Source organism: Erythrolamprus reginae, chromosome 5 (genome assembly GCF_031021105.1).
Source record: "Erythrolamprus reginae isolate rEryReg1 chromosome 5, rEryReg1.hap1, whole genome shotgun sequence".
NCBI lineage: Eukaryota > Metazoa > Chordata > Lepidosauria > Squamata > Dipsadidae > Erythrolamprus > Erythrolamprus reginae.
The window spans coordinates 52,856,239-52,876,926 of record NC_091954.1 but is presented as its reverse complement, the minus strand read 5'-3'; the positions used below and the strand labels follow the sequence as shown (position 1 = coordinate 52,876,926).

The following is a 20,688-nucleotide window of genomic DNA, read 5'->3' as shown; positions in this document are numbered from 1 at the left end:
CTCATAATCCAAATCACTTGTTTGTGTTCAAAAACAGATAAGGTCGTACTTCTACTTAAGAACGCCTCTACTTAAGAACATTTCTAGATAAGAACGGGTGTTCAAGATGTTTTTGCCTCTTCTTAAGAACCATTTTCTACTTAAGAACCCAAGCCTGGAAAAATTTCCCAGGATATTGGAGAGCGGCACAAAAGCCTGGCCAGTTTCCTGCCATTCGCCCTTTAATTCCGGCCATCTTGGGCTTTTCTGGGCCGCCAGAAGAGCCTTTTGGTGGTGCTTAAGGAGGCTTTGGCAGTCCAGAGTGAAAGCATTTTGTTGCCTCCTGGAGTGTCTGGCGTGGAAAGGCAAAAGGGGGTGCTTTGCCCCGGCCAAATCAACTCAGCTTCAGCCAAACCGAGGAGTCACCACAGTGAAGGAAAGGCGCCGGCTACAAAGCAAGCGAGCGAGAGGAGAGGAGAGCCCTTCAGCATGGGAAGGAAGAGGAAGCAGGTAGCAGCAGCTGTAGCAGCAGCAGCCGTCTTTCAGTCAAAGGAGCGGAAGGATCCCCCCTCTTGCCCGCCTGGGTTTCTCTCTCTGGCGCAGTGTATGGGAGGCAGCCTCACGCTGGGTGTATGGGAAGCGCATGCTCCTCCTCGATGCCTCAGAGTCCCTCTTTTTTTTTCAAAGCCTTAAAGTTTTGGATTTTTTTTATTCTTCCCACCTCACCTTCTTCCTTAGGCAGCGACTGTCCTCCTCCTCTTCTTCCTCCTCTCCTCCCACCCAAATTCCGAGGTTTTATTTCTTTCCTAATGGGTTTGCACACATTATTTGCTTTTACATTGATTCCTATGGGAAAAATTGCTTCTACTTACAAACTTTTCTACTTAAGAACCTGGTCACGGAACGAGTTAAGTTCTTAAGTAGAGGTACCACTGTAATACAGTGAGTCCAGTTGGGGGGGGGGGGGAGTTGAAAGAAAATTCTAAATTCATTTGATATGCCAGCCAGACTTTGCAATTGTCATCTTCCTCTTCATCCCTTCTACAGAGGGAATAGAGCTCAAAAATATTGTGATACAAAGTAGTGGGACTGGAAGCCATTCACTGAACATGGATGCAACCACTACTGAACTTAAAAGAGACCCAATACATCATTAAATGCAGAGGATATGAGCATTAAACAGGAAGAACTGTAAGTCTTAATGCAGGAACATAAACATGTTTAAGTAGACCTTAACTGGTAGGACAAATTTATAAAATGAACGGTGCTTCCTGTATTATAGGTTAGTGAGATCAATGAACTCTACCATTTTATCTCAATATCAATGTTAGATTAACTTCATTATCAACTCTTCAAATCAATTCATCATTGTGTAAAAGGCAGCAGCCTGGATATTCAAGAGGTTCAGTAGTATGAGGATACTACTACTACTATTACTACTACTACTACTATTACTACTACTACTACTACTACTACTCTCTGAAGTGACCAGGATTATTTATTTTGTTATAGATCAACCCCTTGCTTAAACAGGAGACTCTATATCATTCTAGACAAATGTTCTCAAACTTTTTCTTGAAAACCTACAGTGAAGGAACACTCACAACTTCTGGAGGCAAGCCATAATTCTAAATTGGATCTTTCTTTAATAATCTTATGCCTATTTGTTTTTGTCCAGCCCTTCAGGTGCTTTGGAGAATAGGTGGACTCCCTCTTCTCTGTGACAGTCCCTCAAATATTGGAAGATTCGTATCTTCCTTCTCTTTCTTTGACCAGACAAACCTAGACTAGACATACCTGCAACTTTTCAAATCTTTTTTTTAAAAAAAACTATTATTATCATTATCATTATCATCATCATCATTATCATCATCATCTTTTGTTGTATTAAGATCCTAAGTACAAAGTTCCCAATAATTTGTAATGATTAAAATGCTAATGAAATATTACTTTATGCGGCTGAAGCATATAAAGTAAGCCACACAGTTCATAAGCAACCCATCCTTCCTATCTATTTTTTCTTTAGTACAGGAATCACACATGGTGTGTGAAGCAATTGTTTAATGCCAATCTAAGAACAAGTATAGAAGGCACTCAAGTCTTTCTCAAGACTCGCCTCCTGATCTATGGGGCTGCTGTTTCTTAATATAATACTTTTCTCCTCTAAAAAAGAGCATAATTAAATGTAGCTCAACAGATGTCAAGAAGCACCACAGCCTCTAAAATGAAGTTTCAGTTTTCTAACTGAAGACTCCCCAAAACGACTCCTTCCAAAAATACATGGAATTTGAGTATGATTCAGTTATTCTATGTACTAGCACAAAAGATTAACAAGCAGACTGGTGAAGAAAGAATTAAAAAACAGGCCGACATTTCTAACCATCTCAAGCTATTCAAGGTTGTTATTAAAAGTAAGTACTTTATGATACTTTTTAATCGTTTGTGTTAGCACATAGAATAACTGAATCATATTCAAATTCCATGTATTTTTGGAAGGAGTTGTTCTGGGGAATAAAATCCCAGGAAAAAATGCAATTGCTATAATATTTTTAAGGTAATGGCATAATAAACTATTCTTCTCCCTTTATCATAAATGAGAAGTGAAACAGACACAGGTACTAAAATGTTACAGGCAGTCTGTTCCATTTTCATGTCTATCTAATTTCTGTATTCTCCATAATCAATCAATATTCTATAGGGAATGAACATTCCTGAGACAAGATACCCCAGGTTCTAATATGACATGTACTGCAATGATCTAAGGGAATGAGGATTTTCTAATGTTAAAAAATGGGATGCTGTATTTCTATTTCTATTTCTTTGGTTTGTATGCCGCCCCTCTCCATAGACTCGGGCGGCTCACAACAGTGATAAAAACAATACATGGTAACAAATCTAATAACTAAAATCTAAAATAACAGTTTTACATTAAATGCGAAGGCCTTTCATGATGGGCATAGGTCTCTTGGGAGTGGCAGGAGAGAGGGAGAAAGCCTGCATGCCACTGGATCCAGCTGTGTTCTTCCAGATGTGATGGGATAGAGGGAAGACAAGGTCTTTAAGGAGTGGGTGAGGAGAGAGGGAGGAGACCCCTCTGCAGCTTGACCTAGCCAGCTGCTGGGCCTGTAGCAGATTTCTGTGCGCCAATTGGCACTGGGCCTCCCAAGGCCTTCCCCAGCTCCAAGTGCCTTGCATGGTCACTTAACCCCCTAGGTCTGTGATGGCGAACCTATGGCACGCATGCCACAGGTGGCACGGAGAACCATATCTGAGGACACACGAGGCGTTGCCCCCATGTCACCTCCAGCACAGTTGAGCTGGCCATCTGATTTTCAGCCTTCCAGAAGGCAGAAGAGAGACTGTTTTTGCCCTCCCCAGGATTCAGGAAAACCTCTGTGGATGGCGAAAAATGAACCCAACAGGCCTTCCAGTAGGTGAAAAAGAGACCACACACGTCTTCCGGCAGACCCATTGAGGTCATCTTTCACCTCTAAGGACACCGGAGGCAACCCTGCAGAGGGCGAAAAATGCTCCAATGGGGCTACCGGAATTCTGGAGGCTTCAGTGAGGCCTGCATGTATATATGGGGGAGGGGCAGCACACAGTGGTGGGGGGTTGTGCATGCATGCACAGGAGGCACTGCATTATGGGTGTGGGCACCCATGAGTGTGCTATTGCGTGCACACATGCACCATTTTAGCACTTGAGCAAAAACAGGTGATTAATTAACAAATATAATCAGGAGAGCCGGCACTCTGGTCAGCGAATAAGGCAGTCATATGAGCATCTTGCTTAATACCACAGTGATTTATTACCAAAATTCTAGGTTCTACTCCCATAGGAATCAATGTAACTAACAGTAATGGAAGAAGCAGAATTTAATTAAGGGGTATTGGAAGCTAGTTTCTTGTATTGCCTTAACAATTCAAAGTGGATTTTACTAGAGATTAAGAATAGCCATCCTAAGAAAGGGCATGGAAGTATCCTGAGAAAAGCATCAAATGCCATAAATGCAACATAAAGTTGTTTTAATATCCACTAGGATATTTTTCCAAGGAGGGTTTTAAGAGAATATATACATTATGCCCTTTACAGAACCTGTCGGTTCTAGATATAATAAATAGGTTAAGTTGCTTCCTCCCAATCCTCTAATTTATCAAGTAAACCATACATTTTATGTTTTTTTTTAATGCACAAATAATTCTAGGTAGGCAAGAGCAGCATAACAGGCAGGCATATCATTCTGTCGTCCCTCTGTTATCCTCTTTATTTTCTATTAGTCTTAAAAGGAAAATCCAGGGATTCTTCTATAGCAGTGTCTTGGAAAACCACTTCCCAAACAAAGACTTGTGCAGCTCTGGATTTCTGGATCATTTTTATTATTATGGCATGATTTTGTAAAAGTTACTGGAAACATCTTACATAGAAACATAGAAACATAGAAGACTGACGGCAGAAAAAGACCTCATGGTCCATCTAGTCTGCCTTTATACTATTTCCTGTGTTTTATCTTAGGATGGATATATGTTTATCCCAGGCATGTTTAAATTCAGTTACTGTGGATTTACCAACCACGTCTGCTGGAAGTTTGTTCCAAGGATCTACTACTCTTTCAGTGAAATAATATTTTCTCACGTTGCTTTTGATCTTTCCCCCAACTAACTTCAGATTGTGTCCCCTTGTTCTTGTGTTCACTTTCCTATTAAAAACACTTCCCTCCTGAACCTTATTTAACCCTTTAACATATTTCAATGTTTCGATCATGTCCCCCCTTTTCCTTCTGTCCTCCAGACTATACAGATTGAGTTCATTAAGTCTTTCCTGATACATTTTATGCTTAAGACCTTCCACCATTCTTGTAGCCCGTCTTTGGACCCGTTCAATTTTGTCAATATCTTTTTGTAGGTGAGGTCTCCAGAACTGAACACAGTATTCCACATGTGGTCTCACCAGCGCTCTATATAAAGGGATCACAATCTCCCTTTTCCTGCTTGTTATACCTCTAGCTATGCAGCCAAGCATCTTACTTGCTTTTCCTACTGCCCGACCCCACTGCTCACCCATTTTGAGGCTGTCAGAAATCACTACCCCTAAATCCTTCTCTTCTGAAGTTTTTGCTAACACAGAACTGCCAATGCAATACTCAGATTGAGGATTCCTTTTCCCCAAGTGCATTATTTTACATTTGGAAACATTAAACTGCAGTTTCCATTGCTTTGACCATTTATCTAGTAAAGCTAAATCATTTACCATATTACAGACCCCTCCAGGAATATCAACCCTGTTGCACACTTTAGAGTCATCGGCAAATAGGCAAACCTTCCCTACCAAACCTTCCCCTATGTCACTCACAAACATATTAAAAAGAATAGGACCCAGAACAGACCCTTGTGGCACACCGCTTGTAACCTGTCTCTGCTCAGAATACTCACCATTAACAATAACTCTCTGATGTCTATGCTTCAGCCAGCTTGAAATCCACTGAACTATCCAGGGATTAAGTCTGGCAGTCTAATGAACTTTCAAATATCAAAAGACCTTGAAAAATCTAGAAACTAATTTGTCTAACAATTTAGAAACTTTCTTCACCCCTTTGCTGCTTTTTTCAGGGTAAAATATGTAATCACCCGATATTTAGTATTTCCAGCCTATTCACTATGTGGGTCATCGATTCAAACACTGGAGAGGAAGGGGGGGGCACAAATGATGCTTGAATGTTCATGTGATACTACAAAGATGGAAAATTAGAAAAAAATCAGTGTTATCCTAGCCTATTTCTAGAATCACATTTTAAAATCTCAACATAACACAAAGTTCTTTTAAATCCTTGAACTAATTGTGGAATGTCTTGTTCTGTCTTGCAGCATTTCTTTTCATGAAGATATGCCTATACTGAGTTATCTAAGCTCTGTAGCTTTTATTTCATTAGAAGCATTTTACCCTACCTTTAAAAAAAACAAAAACCTTTCCTAGTTTTACAGCACCATGCAATAACATAGCATTTATAATCATCATTAAACATAATAAATTAAGTAGAAAACAGGCAATGAAAAGTATCCAGTAAAGCAAATGATCAAGCATTGACTCTGAAAATCAAGGCACCTCTGTTTTGTAATTAAAAAGGCAGAAATTAGGACCATCACTGTTATACAATTTAACAACATTAATGCTGACCTAAAAATACAGGAAGGGTAATATGAGCACAGGTTATTTTCAAATAACCTAACTACCAATCACATACTTTAAATGAACTCAGAAATGCATTAACTACAGAATTAATGTAGTACATTTGTCTGGCCTTAATATCCATCTCAGAATGCTTATGCTGGATCTAACAAGAATAATTTTTTGCATAAAATATGACACAGATTTGCCCATTGGGCACTCAATAAATCACCTCCTGCTAGAACAGTGGTTTTCAATCTTCCTAATAACGCGACTCCTTAATACAATTCCTCATGTTGTGGTGACCCCCAACCATAAGTCTCCCAACACTTTAAGCTGATTGGCAGGAAGGTCAGAGGAACATCCTCACTGTAAACACCTGATTGGTCAGATTGTAAAAATACGTTCCAAGGCGCCAGAGTAGAAGCTTTCGTTCCTAACACCATGGGAATCTGTCTTTTCCTGTGGTCTTAGACAACCCCTGTGAAACAGTCATTCAACCACCAAAGGGGTCCCGACCCCCAGGTTGAGAACCACTGTGCTAGAAGAACTTGAGAGATGAGCAGCCTTGTAGCTAAAGCAACTTTTATTTTTCAGTAGTACATTGAAAAATAAGACTGAGAATGGATTTTGTGCTAGTTCTGCTGCCTTTGCTCAAATCACTTATCCAATTATTTCATCACTTTTAACTGAGGCACAAAAGGGCTCTTCTCAGTTGCCATTCATTGCACTTCTGACAATGTAATTCATCTTTAAGTATCCACCCTTAAACTGTAGGAGGTCTTTAAAGGTCAGTAGTGTCAATTTAATTGGGCCTGGAAGGCTATGAACCAATTGTCATAAGATCCAATCGGATTTGAATTGACATCTAAAGTCCTCATACATTGCCCTTCAGAAGCATAAGAAGGCACTTATCCTAGATAGGTGATAGATATAGTATGTGGAAAAACTAGCAACAAAAACACTGCCCTATGGAAATTAAACTACAGTGATACCTCGTCTTACGAACTTAATTGGTTCTGGGACGAGATTTGTAAGGTGAAAAGTTTGTAAGACGAAACAATGTTTCCCATAGGAATTAATGCGATTAATGCGTGCAAGCCCAAAACTCACCACTTTTGCCAGCCGAAGTGCCCGTTTTTGTGCTGCTGGGATTCCCCTGAGGCTCCCCTCCATGGGAAACCCCACCTCCGGACTTCCGTGTTTTTGTGATGCTGCAGGGGAATCCCAGCAGTGCAAAAACAGGTGCTTCGCTAGCAATTGCAGCATCGCAAAAATATGGAAGTCCTTGAAACCCCACCTCCGGACTTCCATGTTTTTGTGATGCTGCGATTTCGCTGAGGCTCCCCTCACTGGGAAACCCCACCTTCGGACTTCCGTTGCCAGCGAAGTGCCCGTTTTTGCACTGCTGGGATTCCTTTGCAGCATTGCAAAAACACAGAAGTCCGGAGGTGGGGTTTCCCATGGAGGTGAGCCTCAGGGAAATCCCAGCAGCGCAAAAACGGGCACTTCACTGGCAACAGAAGTCTGGAGGCGGGGCATCCCAGTGGCGGCGGCTTGGGTTTGTAAGGTGAAAATAGTTTGGAAAAAGAGGCAAAAAAAATCTTAAACCCGGGTCCGTATTTTGAAAAGTTTGTATAACAAGGGGTTTGTAAGACGTGGTATCACTGTATTTTAACAAAAAATGTACCAATGTCCAAAACAAGTTGGTCATGTTTCTACAGAGATCAATTATTTGCCAACACCACAGTTTCATGGTAAGCCTGAACTTCATATTGTTCCTCAGTCTGTCAACTTGGGAATGATTATCTTTATTAGCTGAAAACAAAAAACAACTCTATGTGGCATCATACTGATGGTATTTTACTATAAATATCACCACATGGCTACAATTTAAGTGAACTTTGGAGCCTTCTCTGTGGGGGGCCCGGCCCTCTGGAACCAGCTCCCCCCAGAGATTCGCACCGCCCCCACCCTCCTTGCTTTCCGAAAAATTTTGAAGACTCATCTTTGCCGCCAGGCCTGGGGTCATTAGATCTTTCCCCCCCCTGACCAACAAAGGTGTTTAGAATAAATTGTTAATTGAATGAATGTTAACTAAATCTTTTAATTTTTAGGATGTTTTTAACTTTTTAAATTATTATTAATTGGATCAAATTGTTTTATTGTGTATTCCTTGTTTGTTGTGAGTCGCCCCGAGTCCACAGAGAGGGGCGGCATATAAATCCAATAAATAAATAAACTTCAGCCCATAAATTATATGGAGGGCAGTAGTCTTCTAACTGCAACTTTTGAGATTGGCCAACGAAGTATGAAAGTATCCATCATAGAATTTATTTATTTAAGAACATTTATATGGCCATCCAACTCACTCCCACACCATACCACAAAGCTGCAGGTTTTCCATGGCTGCAGGAAAGAGGAATTCTTTCATTTGATCTTCCTATATTTCTTCTTCAGGAAGACTTCCTTTTCTCTAATACAGTGGTACCTCTAACTAAGAACGCCTCTACTTACAAATTTTTCTAGATAAGTGAGTTCAAGATTTTTTTGCCTCTTCTCAAGAACCATGTTTCACTTACAAACCCGAGCCTCTGAAACTGTAACCAGAAAAGACAGGGAGAGGCCTCTGTGGGCCTCTCTAGGAATTTCCTGGGAGGAAACAGGGCCTTCACCCTCCCTGTGGTTTCCCCAATCACACGCATTATTTGCTTTTACATTCATTCCTATGAGAAAAATTGCTTCTTCTTGCAAACCTTTCTACTTAAGAACCTGGTCATGGAACGAATTAAGTTTGTAAGTAGATGTACCACTGTACTTTCTTGACACAATCTGTTAATCAACCAATGACCTTCAAAGTTTTATTGTAATTTTCCTGAGCTGTAGAAGGCATGAATCGTTTCAATCCTACCCCTAATATATTTCTACAGATTTTGCACTAGGAGCAGCATGTACATGTATATGCTTACATATGCATACATTTTTCCTTGCTCCATGGCAACTTTATCTGATTTTCTAAAGCTCTAAACCACACACACAAATGAGAGAAACAGACACGTAATATACATAAAATCATGATTTTTCTGGTATAAATCAACCTGAGTGAGGCTAATGGTTTACTATAATGAAGTTACTCTGCAGAAGACTAAAGTGATTATTCCAATAAGATTTTAGAAAGCTAGAAGAGGATTAACCATAGGAGATTTCTTGTGACAGATATAAATGTGTCCAAGGACCATCACCTTCCAAATAAATGGAAACTGGTATTAACAATTTAGTGGGTGGGGAGAAAAGAACTAAAATAAATAGAGGAAGTTAGAAAAACTGATAGTCAATCTCTTTCTTGATTTACAATAAATATAACATAAGAACCCAGTTGCTGATTTGGATAATTAGTAATGACTACTATTTAAGTACTTCTTTTCATAAGTTATTTGTAATAACTTACCATATATATGAAAAGAGGCACAATGCTCTGTAATGCTCCCATATACTGCCCAAGTGCTATGTTAAATCTTTCAATGTAGAGATCTGGAGGGCTGGCCTGCAAAAGAAAAAAAGAAAATAGAAGGGAACCTTACATTTTGGCATAACTGAGTTAAGTTTAAAGATTTATCCCTAATGTGAAAGATTAAAATGATTTAAAACAAACACTTAACTATTAATTCTCTGGTTAAGTGGCTCCGAAACTTAAAGGTTTTTCCGTGGACCTGAGGTTTTACATGCTGCCTACATCCCACAGATGGGGTTTCACTTGTTTGCGTGGACTGGTTGCTGGCATTGTTGCAGATCAGTGCCAATACATGGATCAGGAGTTGGGATCCCTGCCCTAGTTACAAGTACAATTTGGACCAGAGTAACTGTTGCTAAGGAATGTGGTTCTAAAATGTAATATCATGTGACCATATTGCTTAGCAATGACAACCTAGACCGTACTGGTTGTTGTTGTAATAACAGACACATAGGTTGTTAAGCAGGAAGTGGAGAGAATCTTGGGTAAAGAGTGTGAGGGGCACACATGGAGTAGGGAAAGATGTGGGGACCCAGCACAGGCCAGATACAACATGGGGGCAGTGGGGTGCTACAGTGTCCTGTGAGCTTAAAAAAGTCCAAGGAAAGAGGGTGCAGGGAGGTTGCAGAAAGGGGGTGCAGAGTGCATGCTGGTTTGCTGAACAAATGATCGTAACTCAGAACCACCTGTAATGTTTCCTCAACCCACCAAACCCACCAACACCTCCGCAAATGTCAAGGAAGAATCACTTTGATAGTCCACCGTTTATTAAGAATATGTATACTGTTAATAAGTTCTTTCTTCATGGGTATTCAAAAAGACACAGTCTAAGAAAGAAAAGGAAGACACCAACAAGAGGAGGGGGAAGGGGGGGGCAAAGTTCAGAACTGAAATATTCATCCTCAACCCAATAATGCCTACATGTGCTCGTGGTTCACAAATGCCAAGGGGTTGGGTGGGATGTGGATAAAAATGATGGAATGTAATATTTCTGAGAAAGATTGTTGCCCCCTCCATCTAGGTTTATGCTATATATACAGATCTTCTCTGTAAAGAGTGTCAATGCAGCCTTTTAGGTAAAAGCTTAAAGAGTCCCTGTGTAATATGTCTAATACTAGGCCCTGTAAAATTCCAGAGCTATAAACAAGACTGAGAAGTAAAACATATATCTGAGGAGACATTTTCTGTACTATATACAAAGAAAACAACGTGGATGTTATTAGGACTTTAGCTTGATATAAGAGACTTCATCATTTTTACAAACTTTTTTTAAAAATATATTAAATAAATGAAGTTTAACATGTATAACTATTTAAACTATCATATATTATTGCATACACATATGTGCTTTTCTGTTTTCTAGTTGATTATATTTTGTTTTAATAGTAGCTCTTTGTCCATGTTTGTCATGCCTTTATTATCCAGCAGCAGAAACTAATAAATGCGCATGGATTTGCTTTTATTTTCTCACAACCATTTATGTGAGTTATTGCTTAACTACAAACAACAGAACAAATAAAGATTTCTAACAGCAGATTGATTCTTGTGCTTTAGTGATGTGTGTGTATACGGGTACAGTAATGCCTCGTCTTACGAACTTAATTGGTTCCTGGAGGAGGTTCGTAAGGCGAAAAGTTCGTAAGACGAAATAATGTTTCCCATAGGAAACAATGTAAAATCAATTAATGTGTGCAAGAAAAACAAAAAGCAAAAATGGCACTCCATTGGGCGCCGCCGCCTGGCTGTCACCTTTTGAAACAGCCGGACGCTTCTCAGCGTTCTCCCGAATGCCGAACCCGGAGGTTCGGCAAAAGTTCGTGTTCGGGTGGCCGCCGAGAAGCCCCGACGCCCGGCTGTCACCTTTTGAAACAGCTGGGGGGACCTTCTCGGCGTCCTCCCGAACCCGAACGCCAAACCCGAACTTTTGCCGAACTTCCGGGTTCGGAATTCGGGAGGCCGCCGAGAAGCCCCGCTGCCTGGCTGTCACCTTTTGAAACAGCTGGGGGGCTTCTCGGCGCTCTCCCGAACGCCGAACCCGGAAGTTCGGCAAAAGTTCAGGTTCGGCGTTCGGGTTCAGGAGAACGCCGAGAAGCCCCGCCACCCGGCTGTCAGCTTTGCAAAAGAGCCATGGAGCTGTCGGCCGGTTGGGAGGCTCAAACGGATGTGGGTAATCCCAATAGGGAATTCCATGGGCGGAGCTTTGATGTCACGGAAATGTCCTTCCTGGCCGGCCGAAACGTGGACTCCAGGAAGGACGTCTTTGTGACATCAAAGCGCTCTTAAGGACCACACAAGGTAGTTTGCTTAGAAGGAGGCAGCCCTTAGCAGGAGACCCGACTAACAGCTAGAGTACCATGCTGAATCTTGGGACTGCAGATGAAATGCCAGGCAGGCAGGCAGGGAAAGTAGAAAAAACTCACAATCAATGAAATCAATAGACGGATGGAATAACACCTAACAAGAATGAGAGCTGAAGACATGCATCTTATTCTGATTGAGGACTTAGTCGAAAGAGAGGGAATTTAGGCAGGAGGACTTAATACAATTTGACAAACTCAGTCCTCATTGTCTGAAGACACTGTGCCATCCCATTCTTGGAGGTTACCTTTATCCACTATGGAAAATTTTAATGTATATTGATTAGTGTATATTTAAACTGACAATTTTATATTCTATTCTATTCCTTCCCATCCCATTCCAACACTAGTCTTAACCTTTTGCACAAAAGCAACTATTAACTACCATAGGACTGCCAAGGGATATTTCTTTTCTGTAACATCAAAAGGAACAGCAACAACTCCATCATTTTGGCACATAAGTAGTTAGAATAATAGGCTTACATGTTCAAATCTCTCAGGCAATTTAGTAGATAGCAGAGTTCAAAACTAAACAACTAACATGTCCACCTAGCTCTGGAAGTAAAACATCAAGTCTGAAAGCTTATATAGGGTCTATAGCACTGTTGCATTTCTAGTCGGAATTTATTATCTGAACACAGATGATAAACTCATATAGGACTGTGGCCTTAGAATTACAGACTGTACTACATAATGCATTCAAGAGCTTTTACAACAGAATATGGAAAAGAGATCGCTAGTTTTGCTCTATTTGCAAAGCACTCAGAAAGAACAAAAGCTTTCAATGATCCATAGCAAAATGAAATCAAAGTTACCCTGCCTAGGTCCCATTTTTATACACCTAATACAGTCAAATATATGCATTTATTCAGCAAACCCACCTAACAACCCTGATTACAGTAACCTCAAAACATAAGACACAACAATGACTATAGACTGTGATTTGGCCAATTATGACAATGTTAATTCTATCATCAAAAAGGAACACAGGGTAACATAATGACAAATAATCATATCTATTTTGGAAAATCCTTCAATCACCATTTCTGGGTTTGAATCTCCTAAGAAACTGGTTTAAAGGATTTCCTTATTTCCCATGAAAGTTTGGTTTTGAAAGAAGGAAGTAAAGCAGAGAAGCAAAATGGAGCATCCACCTCTTTACCCATCTAATAAAATTTAAATTTAAATCAGATCAGGATCATAATTGGGCTTTATTTGTAAACAGGAACTTAACAAGACTTAAAATATTTACTTCTGATTAAAATAACTTTTTGTTCATCTAAAACAATTCAATCTTGTGAATGATGGAAAATGGAGAAAAACATGGCAATTTCTTTAATGTTATCCAAATATATCAAATTACTCCTTTCATAAATAAAAGATTTGCAAGACTCAAAATAGAAGAGGAAGAAAAAACTGGAGGTGTCATGTCTACATTTTCCACAGACCAAAATAGTCTATAAATTTGAATCCTATTACTAATAAATTAACTTTATTAATTTATTAAAAAGTTTCAGATTTTAACACAAATCATAGGCACAATATTCCAAGGATTTTGCTTTTAACCTTTCAACAAATCTTGGCTTTTAAAAAGAGCTTTGTTCTGAGTGGTCCAGGCTGTTCTGAGTATTCCAATTGAAATTTTGCATGGCAGTTTTCAATTTGCTTTAATCTTTCATGCTAGCCAGTCAGCACAGATTGACTGGTTCCACCTATAACTGGCTGACGCTGGGTAAGGTGAAATGGGCAAGAGGAATATTAGGAGAAATCAATTATCATTAAGCACTTGGCTCAGAGATAAAGAGCAACAATAAAAATCTATTCTGCTAATGTTTTCAGATACACGACTGCTTGCAGCCATCTGCCCGCTTGGCTAGCTAAGTTACTCTCATTTTAAAAATTCTTTGTCACTGAAAATAGCAAATGCTATTAAGGCTGCTAAGGTTTAAGTTATAAAGTGGCTTGTTTCCTGAACTACTTTCCTGAACTTTTGCACTTTTGTGTTCTTGAGTCTTATTAAACTGGAATTGTATTTACAGCAGCAAAATCTGTCACTTTGCCTTATTGCTCCTAATATGCAAATATAGATAGCCTTGCATTAACTAAAGTTTGCACCTGGCAATCCACTAAGTGACACAGTTGTTAAATGTTATGTGTCCACACTGATTTATAACATGTTAAGTGCATCACTGTGGTCATTAAGCATGATGTCACATAACCGTGACCCGCAGCTGCCTTTCAGCTTTGCTTCTTAGAAGTCAGCTGCAAACGTCACACATGGTGATCATATGATCGTGGAATGCTGTAATTATCATAAAATTCAATTACCAAGGACCTGAATTGCAATTGCATTACTGTGGTGACACTATGATGGCTGCAACTTTGAGGACCGGTCGTAAGTCTCCTTTTTCAGCAGCTATTTTAAACTGACCACACGCTAAACAAGGGATTGGTAAGCAAGGACCATATGGTTGTGCACTGTATACCTCAATGGTGTACAGAAGCTTGGGGAAATAGTTTTATTTGTTTGTATTACTATTATTCATTTGTAGCATTTTTAAAACTTCAGGAGAGGCAAGCCAGATCCTTAGTAAAGAGAATACACAACATACTGTTTTTTATGGACTTGCTTGGATAACTAACAAACAATGAAACAAACAAGCAAACAAGCAAAAATCAATAAGTAAGCGACAAGCCAGTTGTAATTTATCTTGTTTAGTGACACAATGAGGAAATAATCTGACTATTACTTGCTATTGCTAATCAACTTACAAACAAATCAGCCAAGAATGTAACTTATTTCCTCCCTCACCCCCCAAAAAGTAGAGCTAACAGTGGACCCATTTCAAGTTTTGTTTTATTGGGACAGAGACAACATGTAACATTTCAATAATTGGAACTATTTTGTTCTGAATTTAAAGTAATGCACATATAAATTCCCATTAGCAATAGCATCACTGGCATTGATGATACTACTTATTTGGATAATGAAATGCCTGTCCACAAACACTCACTGCAGAGAGTACAAAGGACTTTAAAGTTCAATCCTGACTTATATATATTCTCTTCTAAGGAGCCCTATTTTCAATTCTATGGTTAAGACAAGATTTCACTGTACCCATTTGATTTCTGGGAACAGAATGTCTATGGATATGTCCATATTGTTTTGACAACAACATTGAAGAATTTGCCACTGTTTTCTTCCAAGGTGTCTCTTTTAGCTTTCCTGTTTAGTCTATTGTCACAGGATTTCCTAGTGCTCTCCTACCCAAGTACTAACCCGGATTAACTCTATTAGACTTTTTTTACACCAGCCTCGCTTGGTTATGACTTTCATGCTTACATAAAGTAAAAAAAAAATCTAAAACGAATCATTACAACTTTGGCGATGAAACTATAGCTGCCTTATAAAATTTTAATGGGTAGAATGTATGTCAATTAGTGTACATTCAAAGCAACAATAAAGTTATTATTCTATTCTATTCTGTTCTATTCTATTCTATTCTTTGTGATGACTTGGATGAAGCATGGAAGATATAATTAAATCTACAAATAAGACAAAGATGGGAAGGATGGCAAACACCTGCCCTGGGAAGGAGGAAAACTTAATTATCTCCAAGTTCTCTCAGCCCTAACATTACGTGTTTCTTTAACTTCTATAAATAATATGTACACAATTTTGAAAGAAGTGTCAGACTCTACTAATTTTCATTTATAACACGGCATTACTTATGAACAAATTTACTTTTTATGGCAGCAATTACACAATAGGCTACCATCTACCCTTACTTTTTTTTAAAAAAAACTGCATACTACTTCATAACAAATTAAGTCTAAATATTTGAATTCCTATATAATTCTTTCTTTATTATAGAATTCTTTATTGGCCAAGTGTTTAGTTTATTAGTTAGTTTATTTAGATTTGTATGCCGCCCCTCCCCGAAGACTCGGGGCGGCTAACAACAATAAAAAACAATGTAACAAGTGTCCAATGTGATTGGACACACAAAGAATTTGTCATTGGTGCATATGCTCTCAGTGTACATAAAAGAAAATAGAATAGAATAGAATAGAATAGAATAGAATTTTTATTGGCCAAGTGTGATTGGACACACAAGGAATTTGTCTTGGTGCATATGCTCTCAACGTACATAAATAAAATATACATTTGTCAAGAATCATGTGGTACAACACTTAATGATTGTCATAGGGGTCAAATAAGCAATGAAGAAGCAATATTAATAAAAATCTTAGGATATACGCAACAAGTTACAGTCATACGGTCAACATGGGAGGAAATGGGTGATAGGAATGATGAGAAAAACTAGTAGAATAGAAGTGCAGATTTAGTAGAAAGTCTGACAGTGTTGAGGGAATTATTTGTTTAGTAGAGTGATGGCGTTCGGGAAAAAACTGTTCTTGTGTCTAGTTGTCTTGGTGTGCAGTGCTCTGTAGCGACGTTTTGAGGGTAGGAGTTGAAACAATTTGTGTCCAGGATGTGAGGGGTCAGTAAATATTTTACCCGCCCTCTTTTTGACTCGTGCAGTATACAGGTCCTCAATGGAAGGCAGATTGGCAGCAATTGTTTTTTCTGCAATTCTGATTATCCTCTGAAGTCTGTGTCGGTCCTGTTGGGTTGCAGCACCAAACCAGACAGTTATAGAGGTGCAGATGACAGACTCAATGATTCCTCTGTAGAACTGAATCAGCAGCTCCTTGGGCAGTTTGAGCTTCCTGAGCTGGCGCAGAAAAACATTCTTTGTTGTGCTTTTTTGATGATGTTTTTGATGTTAGGTGACCATTTTAGGTCTTGAGATATGACAGAACCTAGAAATTTGAAGGTCTCTACTGTTGATACTGTGTTGTCTAGTATTGTGAGAGGTGGAAGGGTTTCTCTTAAAGTCTACCACCATTTCTACGGTTTTGAGTGTGTTCAGTTCTAGATTGTTCTGGTCACACCACAAGGATAGTTGTTCAACTTCCCATCTGTATGCGGATTCATCATTGTCTCGAATGAGTCCGATCACTGTTGTATCATCTGCAAACTTCAGTAGTTTAACAGATGGATCGTATGAGATGCAGTCATTAGTGTATAGAGAGAAGAGAAGTGGTGAGAGTACACAGCCTTGCGGGGCACCTGTGCTAGTTGTACATATATCTGATGTGATTTTTCCTAGCTGCTTCCTGTCTGTTAGGAAGCTTGTGATCCACTTACAAGTGTGTTCAGGTACCGCTAGCTGATTTAGTTTGGTTAAGAGAATGTCCGGTACGATGGTATTGAATGCTGAACTGAAGTCCACAAAGAGGACCCTGGCGTAGGTCATTGGAGATTCAAGATGTTGAAGGATGTAGTGTAGAGCCATATTAACAGCATCATCTGTTGATCTATTTGCTCGGTATGCAAATTGCAGGGGGTCTAACAGTGGATCCATGATGGCTTTCAAATGGAACATCACTAGCCTTTCAAAGGTTTTCATAACTACAGATGTTAGAGCAACTGGTCTGTAGTCATTCAGTTCCTTGATGGAGGGCTTCTTTGGCACTGGGATGATAGTCGAGCGTTTGAAGCAGGAAGGAACATAGCACAACTCTAGTGATTTGTTGAAGATTTGGGTGAAGATGGGGGCCAATTGGTCAGCACAGACCATTTGTCAAGAATCGTGTGATACAACACTTAATGATTGTCATAGGGTACAAATAAGCAATCAGGAAACAATCAATATTAATATAAATCGTAAGGATACAAGCAACAAATTATAACCATACAGTCATAAGTGGAAGGAGATGGGTGATAGGAACAATAAGACTAATGGTAATGCAGTAATAGTAATGCAGCCAGTGAATAGTTTAACAGTGGTGAGGGAATTATTTGTTTAGCAGAGTTTAGCATAGAGATGTATCTTGCAGTTATTCCATGATACATTAAAAAATAAGGAATGTATTAGCTGTTGCTGTTTATTGTGATATATACAGGCAATGAAGGACAAGAAAGAAACTGACAAAGTAAAACAGTATAGGATTATGGTATATTTTAGGGGGCTAGTAAATCTACATTTGATACATAGGAACAATTAAAAAGTTTGACTTGTGTTTTTTATTCTTTAAGCTGGATGGTTTAATATTTGGGGGAAAATATACCAATTTGCGAGAGAAGGTATTCTGCTGCCACCTGCAGCACGATTGCATAACAGAATTTTTATCTCCTAGATTGTGACCCAAGCTATTTCATCTAATACTTCCTTGAATTAAAAGTCAAAGTATTTAATGGGTATTTTAAACATTTTGAGGCAGTGTGGGGTGGGGTGGAAACATTAGGATACTTGAAAAGACAGCTGTTGCCTTGTTTGGTGATTACTAGTTAGATTTGTTCCAATATTATGTAATGGCAAATTGGTAATGCAATCTATAAAAATAGCTTTTATACATCTCTCACAAGATAACTATATAAAATAAGACCTTAAACATTCTTTTAAGCATTTCCTAGTATATCTCACTAATTTAGGAAGAGCAACCTGTATCCCAAATATGTTCTGTATCGCAGTATTTCAAAATCATACTGCCAATAGTAAAAGTTTGAATTTCAGAAAGTTGTTATTGTTATAAGAATGGAAGTGGGAGAGGGATATTTGTCTGGAAGACAAATCATCCTCATCCTCACTCCGTAAAAGCCTGCTGTCAGCAACAGGCAAAAATCACAGCTTTTTCAGATCGTTGGATGGTTTTATAGGTAGGGTAGGGACAGGAGATTCTGGTTCACATAAATTTCTCCTTTCATTTCCATGCTGATCCTACCTACCACCAGAGGTGGGCTGTTAAGATGGAACGGTGGTGTGTGCTCGCCCCCGTGGCTCTGAGTGCTAGCGGAGTCTAGTGCAATTTTGCTACTGCAGCTGTGCAGGTAGCAGAATCGCACGTGGAGATGCAGGTGCACCCATGTTTCAGTGGGTTTTTTTGCTTCAACCAATGGGATTCTGCTACCTGCACAGTTGCAGTTCCACCTTAGCAGCCCACCTCTGCCTACCACCACTCTTCAAATGGTTTGGAAAAGTTTTCAAATACAATGGTACCTCTACTTAAGAACGCCTCTACTTAAGAACTTTTCTAGATAAGAACTGGGTGTTCAAGATTTTTTTGCCTCTTCTTAAGAACCATTTTCTAGTTAAGAAGCTGAGCCCGGAAAAATTTCCCAGAAAATTTGAGAGTGGCACAAAGGCCCGGCTAGTTTCCTGCCATTTTCCCTGGGTTTCTCTCTCTGGCGCACTGTATAGGAGGCAGCCTCGCGCTGGGTGTATGGAAGGTGCATGCTCCTCCTCGCCGCCTCAGAGTCCCTCTTTTTTTTTTTTAAGCCTTAAAGTTTTGGATTTTTTTGATTCCCCTCACCTCACCTTCTTCCTTTGGCAGCGACTCTTCTCCTCCTTTTCTTCCTCCTCCTCCTACCCAAATTTTATTTCTTTCCTAATGGGTTTGCACACATTATTTGCTTTTACATTGATTCCTATGGGAAAAATTGCTTCTACTTAAGAACATTTCTACTTAAGAACCTAGTCATGGAACAAATTAAGTTCTTAAGTAGAGGTACCACTGTAGTTGGACGAGATTGAATTGTAGCCCCTGGTCCCTCAAACCTTATCTGTCACTGCAAAAATCAGGCACAACTCTTCCTAGGTCCCACACTGACACACATCCAAACTGGATCAGTTGGTGTAGAGCTACAGAGATGGCCTTACAACAGTATTCAATAATAATAATAAAAACATTACCTAAACTTAAAGCAAAAATGTTTTTTTTTCATCCAAGGAGTATTAAAAAGTGACTGAGAATAACCCTTTCTTGGCTAACCGGTGCATAAGGGGAAAGAGGGGAGAAGCACAATCAAACTAGCTGACTGCTAGTACACAGCCTATCTCAATAAAGCCTAATTCTACTTTTCCTGTGGAGCCTCTTTCCTGATCTTGTCCATCTCAAAGGGCTGAGAAATGCAGCTACAGAGACACGCTGCCCTGACCTGTTTAGAGCTTCCCTTCTTTGTCAGCAGCACCTCACAATAGCTTTGATATTGTAATATAAAGGCAGGAAAATAACTATTCTAATGCCATTTAGTTACTAGTATCTAGAACATTTAGTTCCTACCTTTATATGCCAAATATATATGACATGTGCTTCCAAAATCAAAGTAACAAAATTGCTGGGGGAAAAGTCTAATTTAAAAAAAAAAAGGAAAAGTCCAAACCAAAAAAACAAATGTGCAAAGCAGGATCAACTAAAATATCACTGAATTAATACTCAGCATCCCATTTGATGTCAATTTCCACACAATAATTATCCAGGCTTTTTATAATATAATGAGAGAGACTAAATACACTTTTCACTCTAAAGCAGGATACCCAACATAGTTCACAATGAATTCAGACACATAATAAAAAATGTGGAAACTAACAGTTGTTAAACACCTATACTAATTATGATACTAATGTCTTCAAACTGAAGAATAATCATATTGCAATGGAAAAGTTATTGTACCTCAGAAGAGTTTATTAGCTCTTCAAAAGCAAGTAGTGGAGATCTGCATACAAAAAAATCAATATTTAGTGTTCAACTGAGTCACTCAGGAAACTCACCAAAACTCTGATATTAGTCTTTAAAAGTTCATAACACACATACACACATAGCCAATCA

General features: G+C 39.1%; 1 protein-coding gene across 2 annotated transcripts in view; it reads right to left on the bottom strand.

Moving 5' to 3' along the window:
• Positions 1-20,688, bottom strand: part of CACUL1 (CDK2 associated cullin domain 1) — a 41,198-nt gene that overhangs the window by 12,184 nt on the left and 8,326 nt on the right. For both annotated transcript variants that reach the window (XM_070752613.1, XM_070752614.1), the window contains exon 4: positions 9,593-9,688. In XM_070752613.1, coding sequence (XP_070608714.1) covers positions 9,593-9,688 — 96 coding nt within the window. The remainder of the gene's footprint in view (positions 1-9,592; positions 9,689-20,688) is intronic.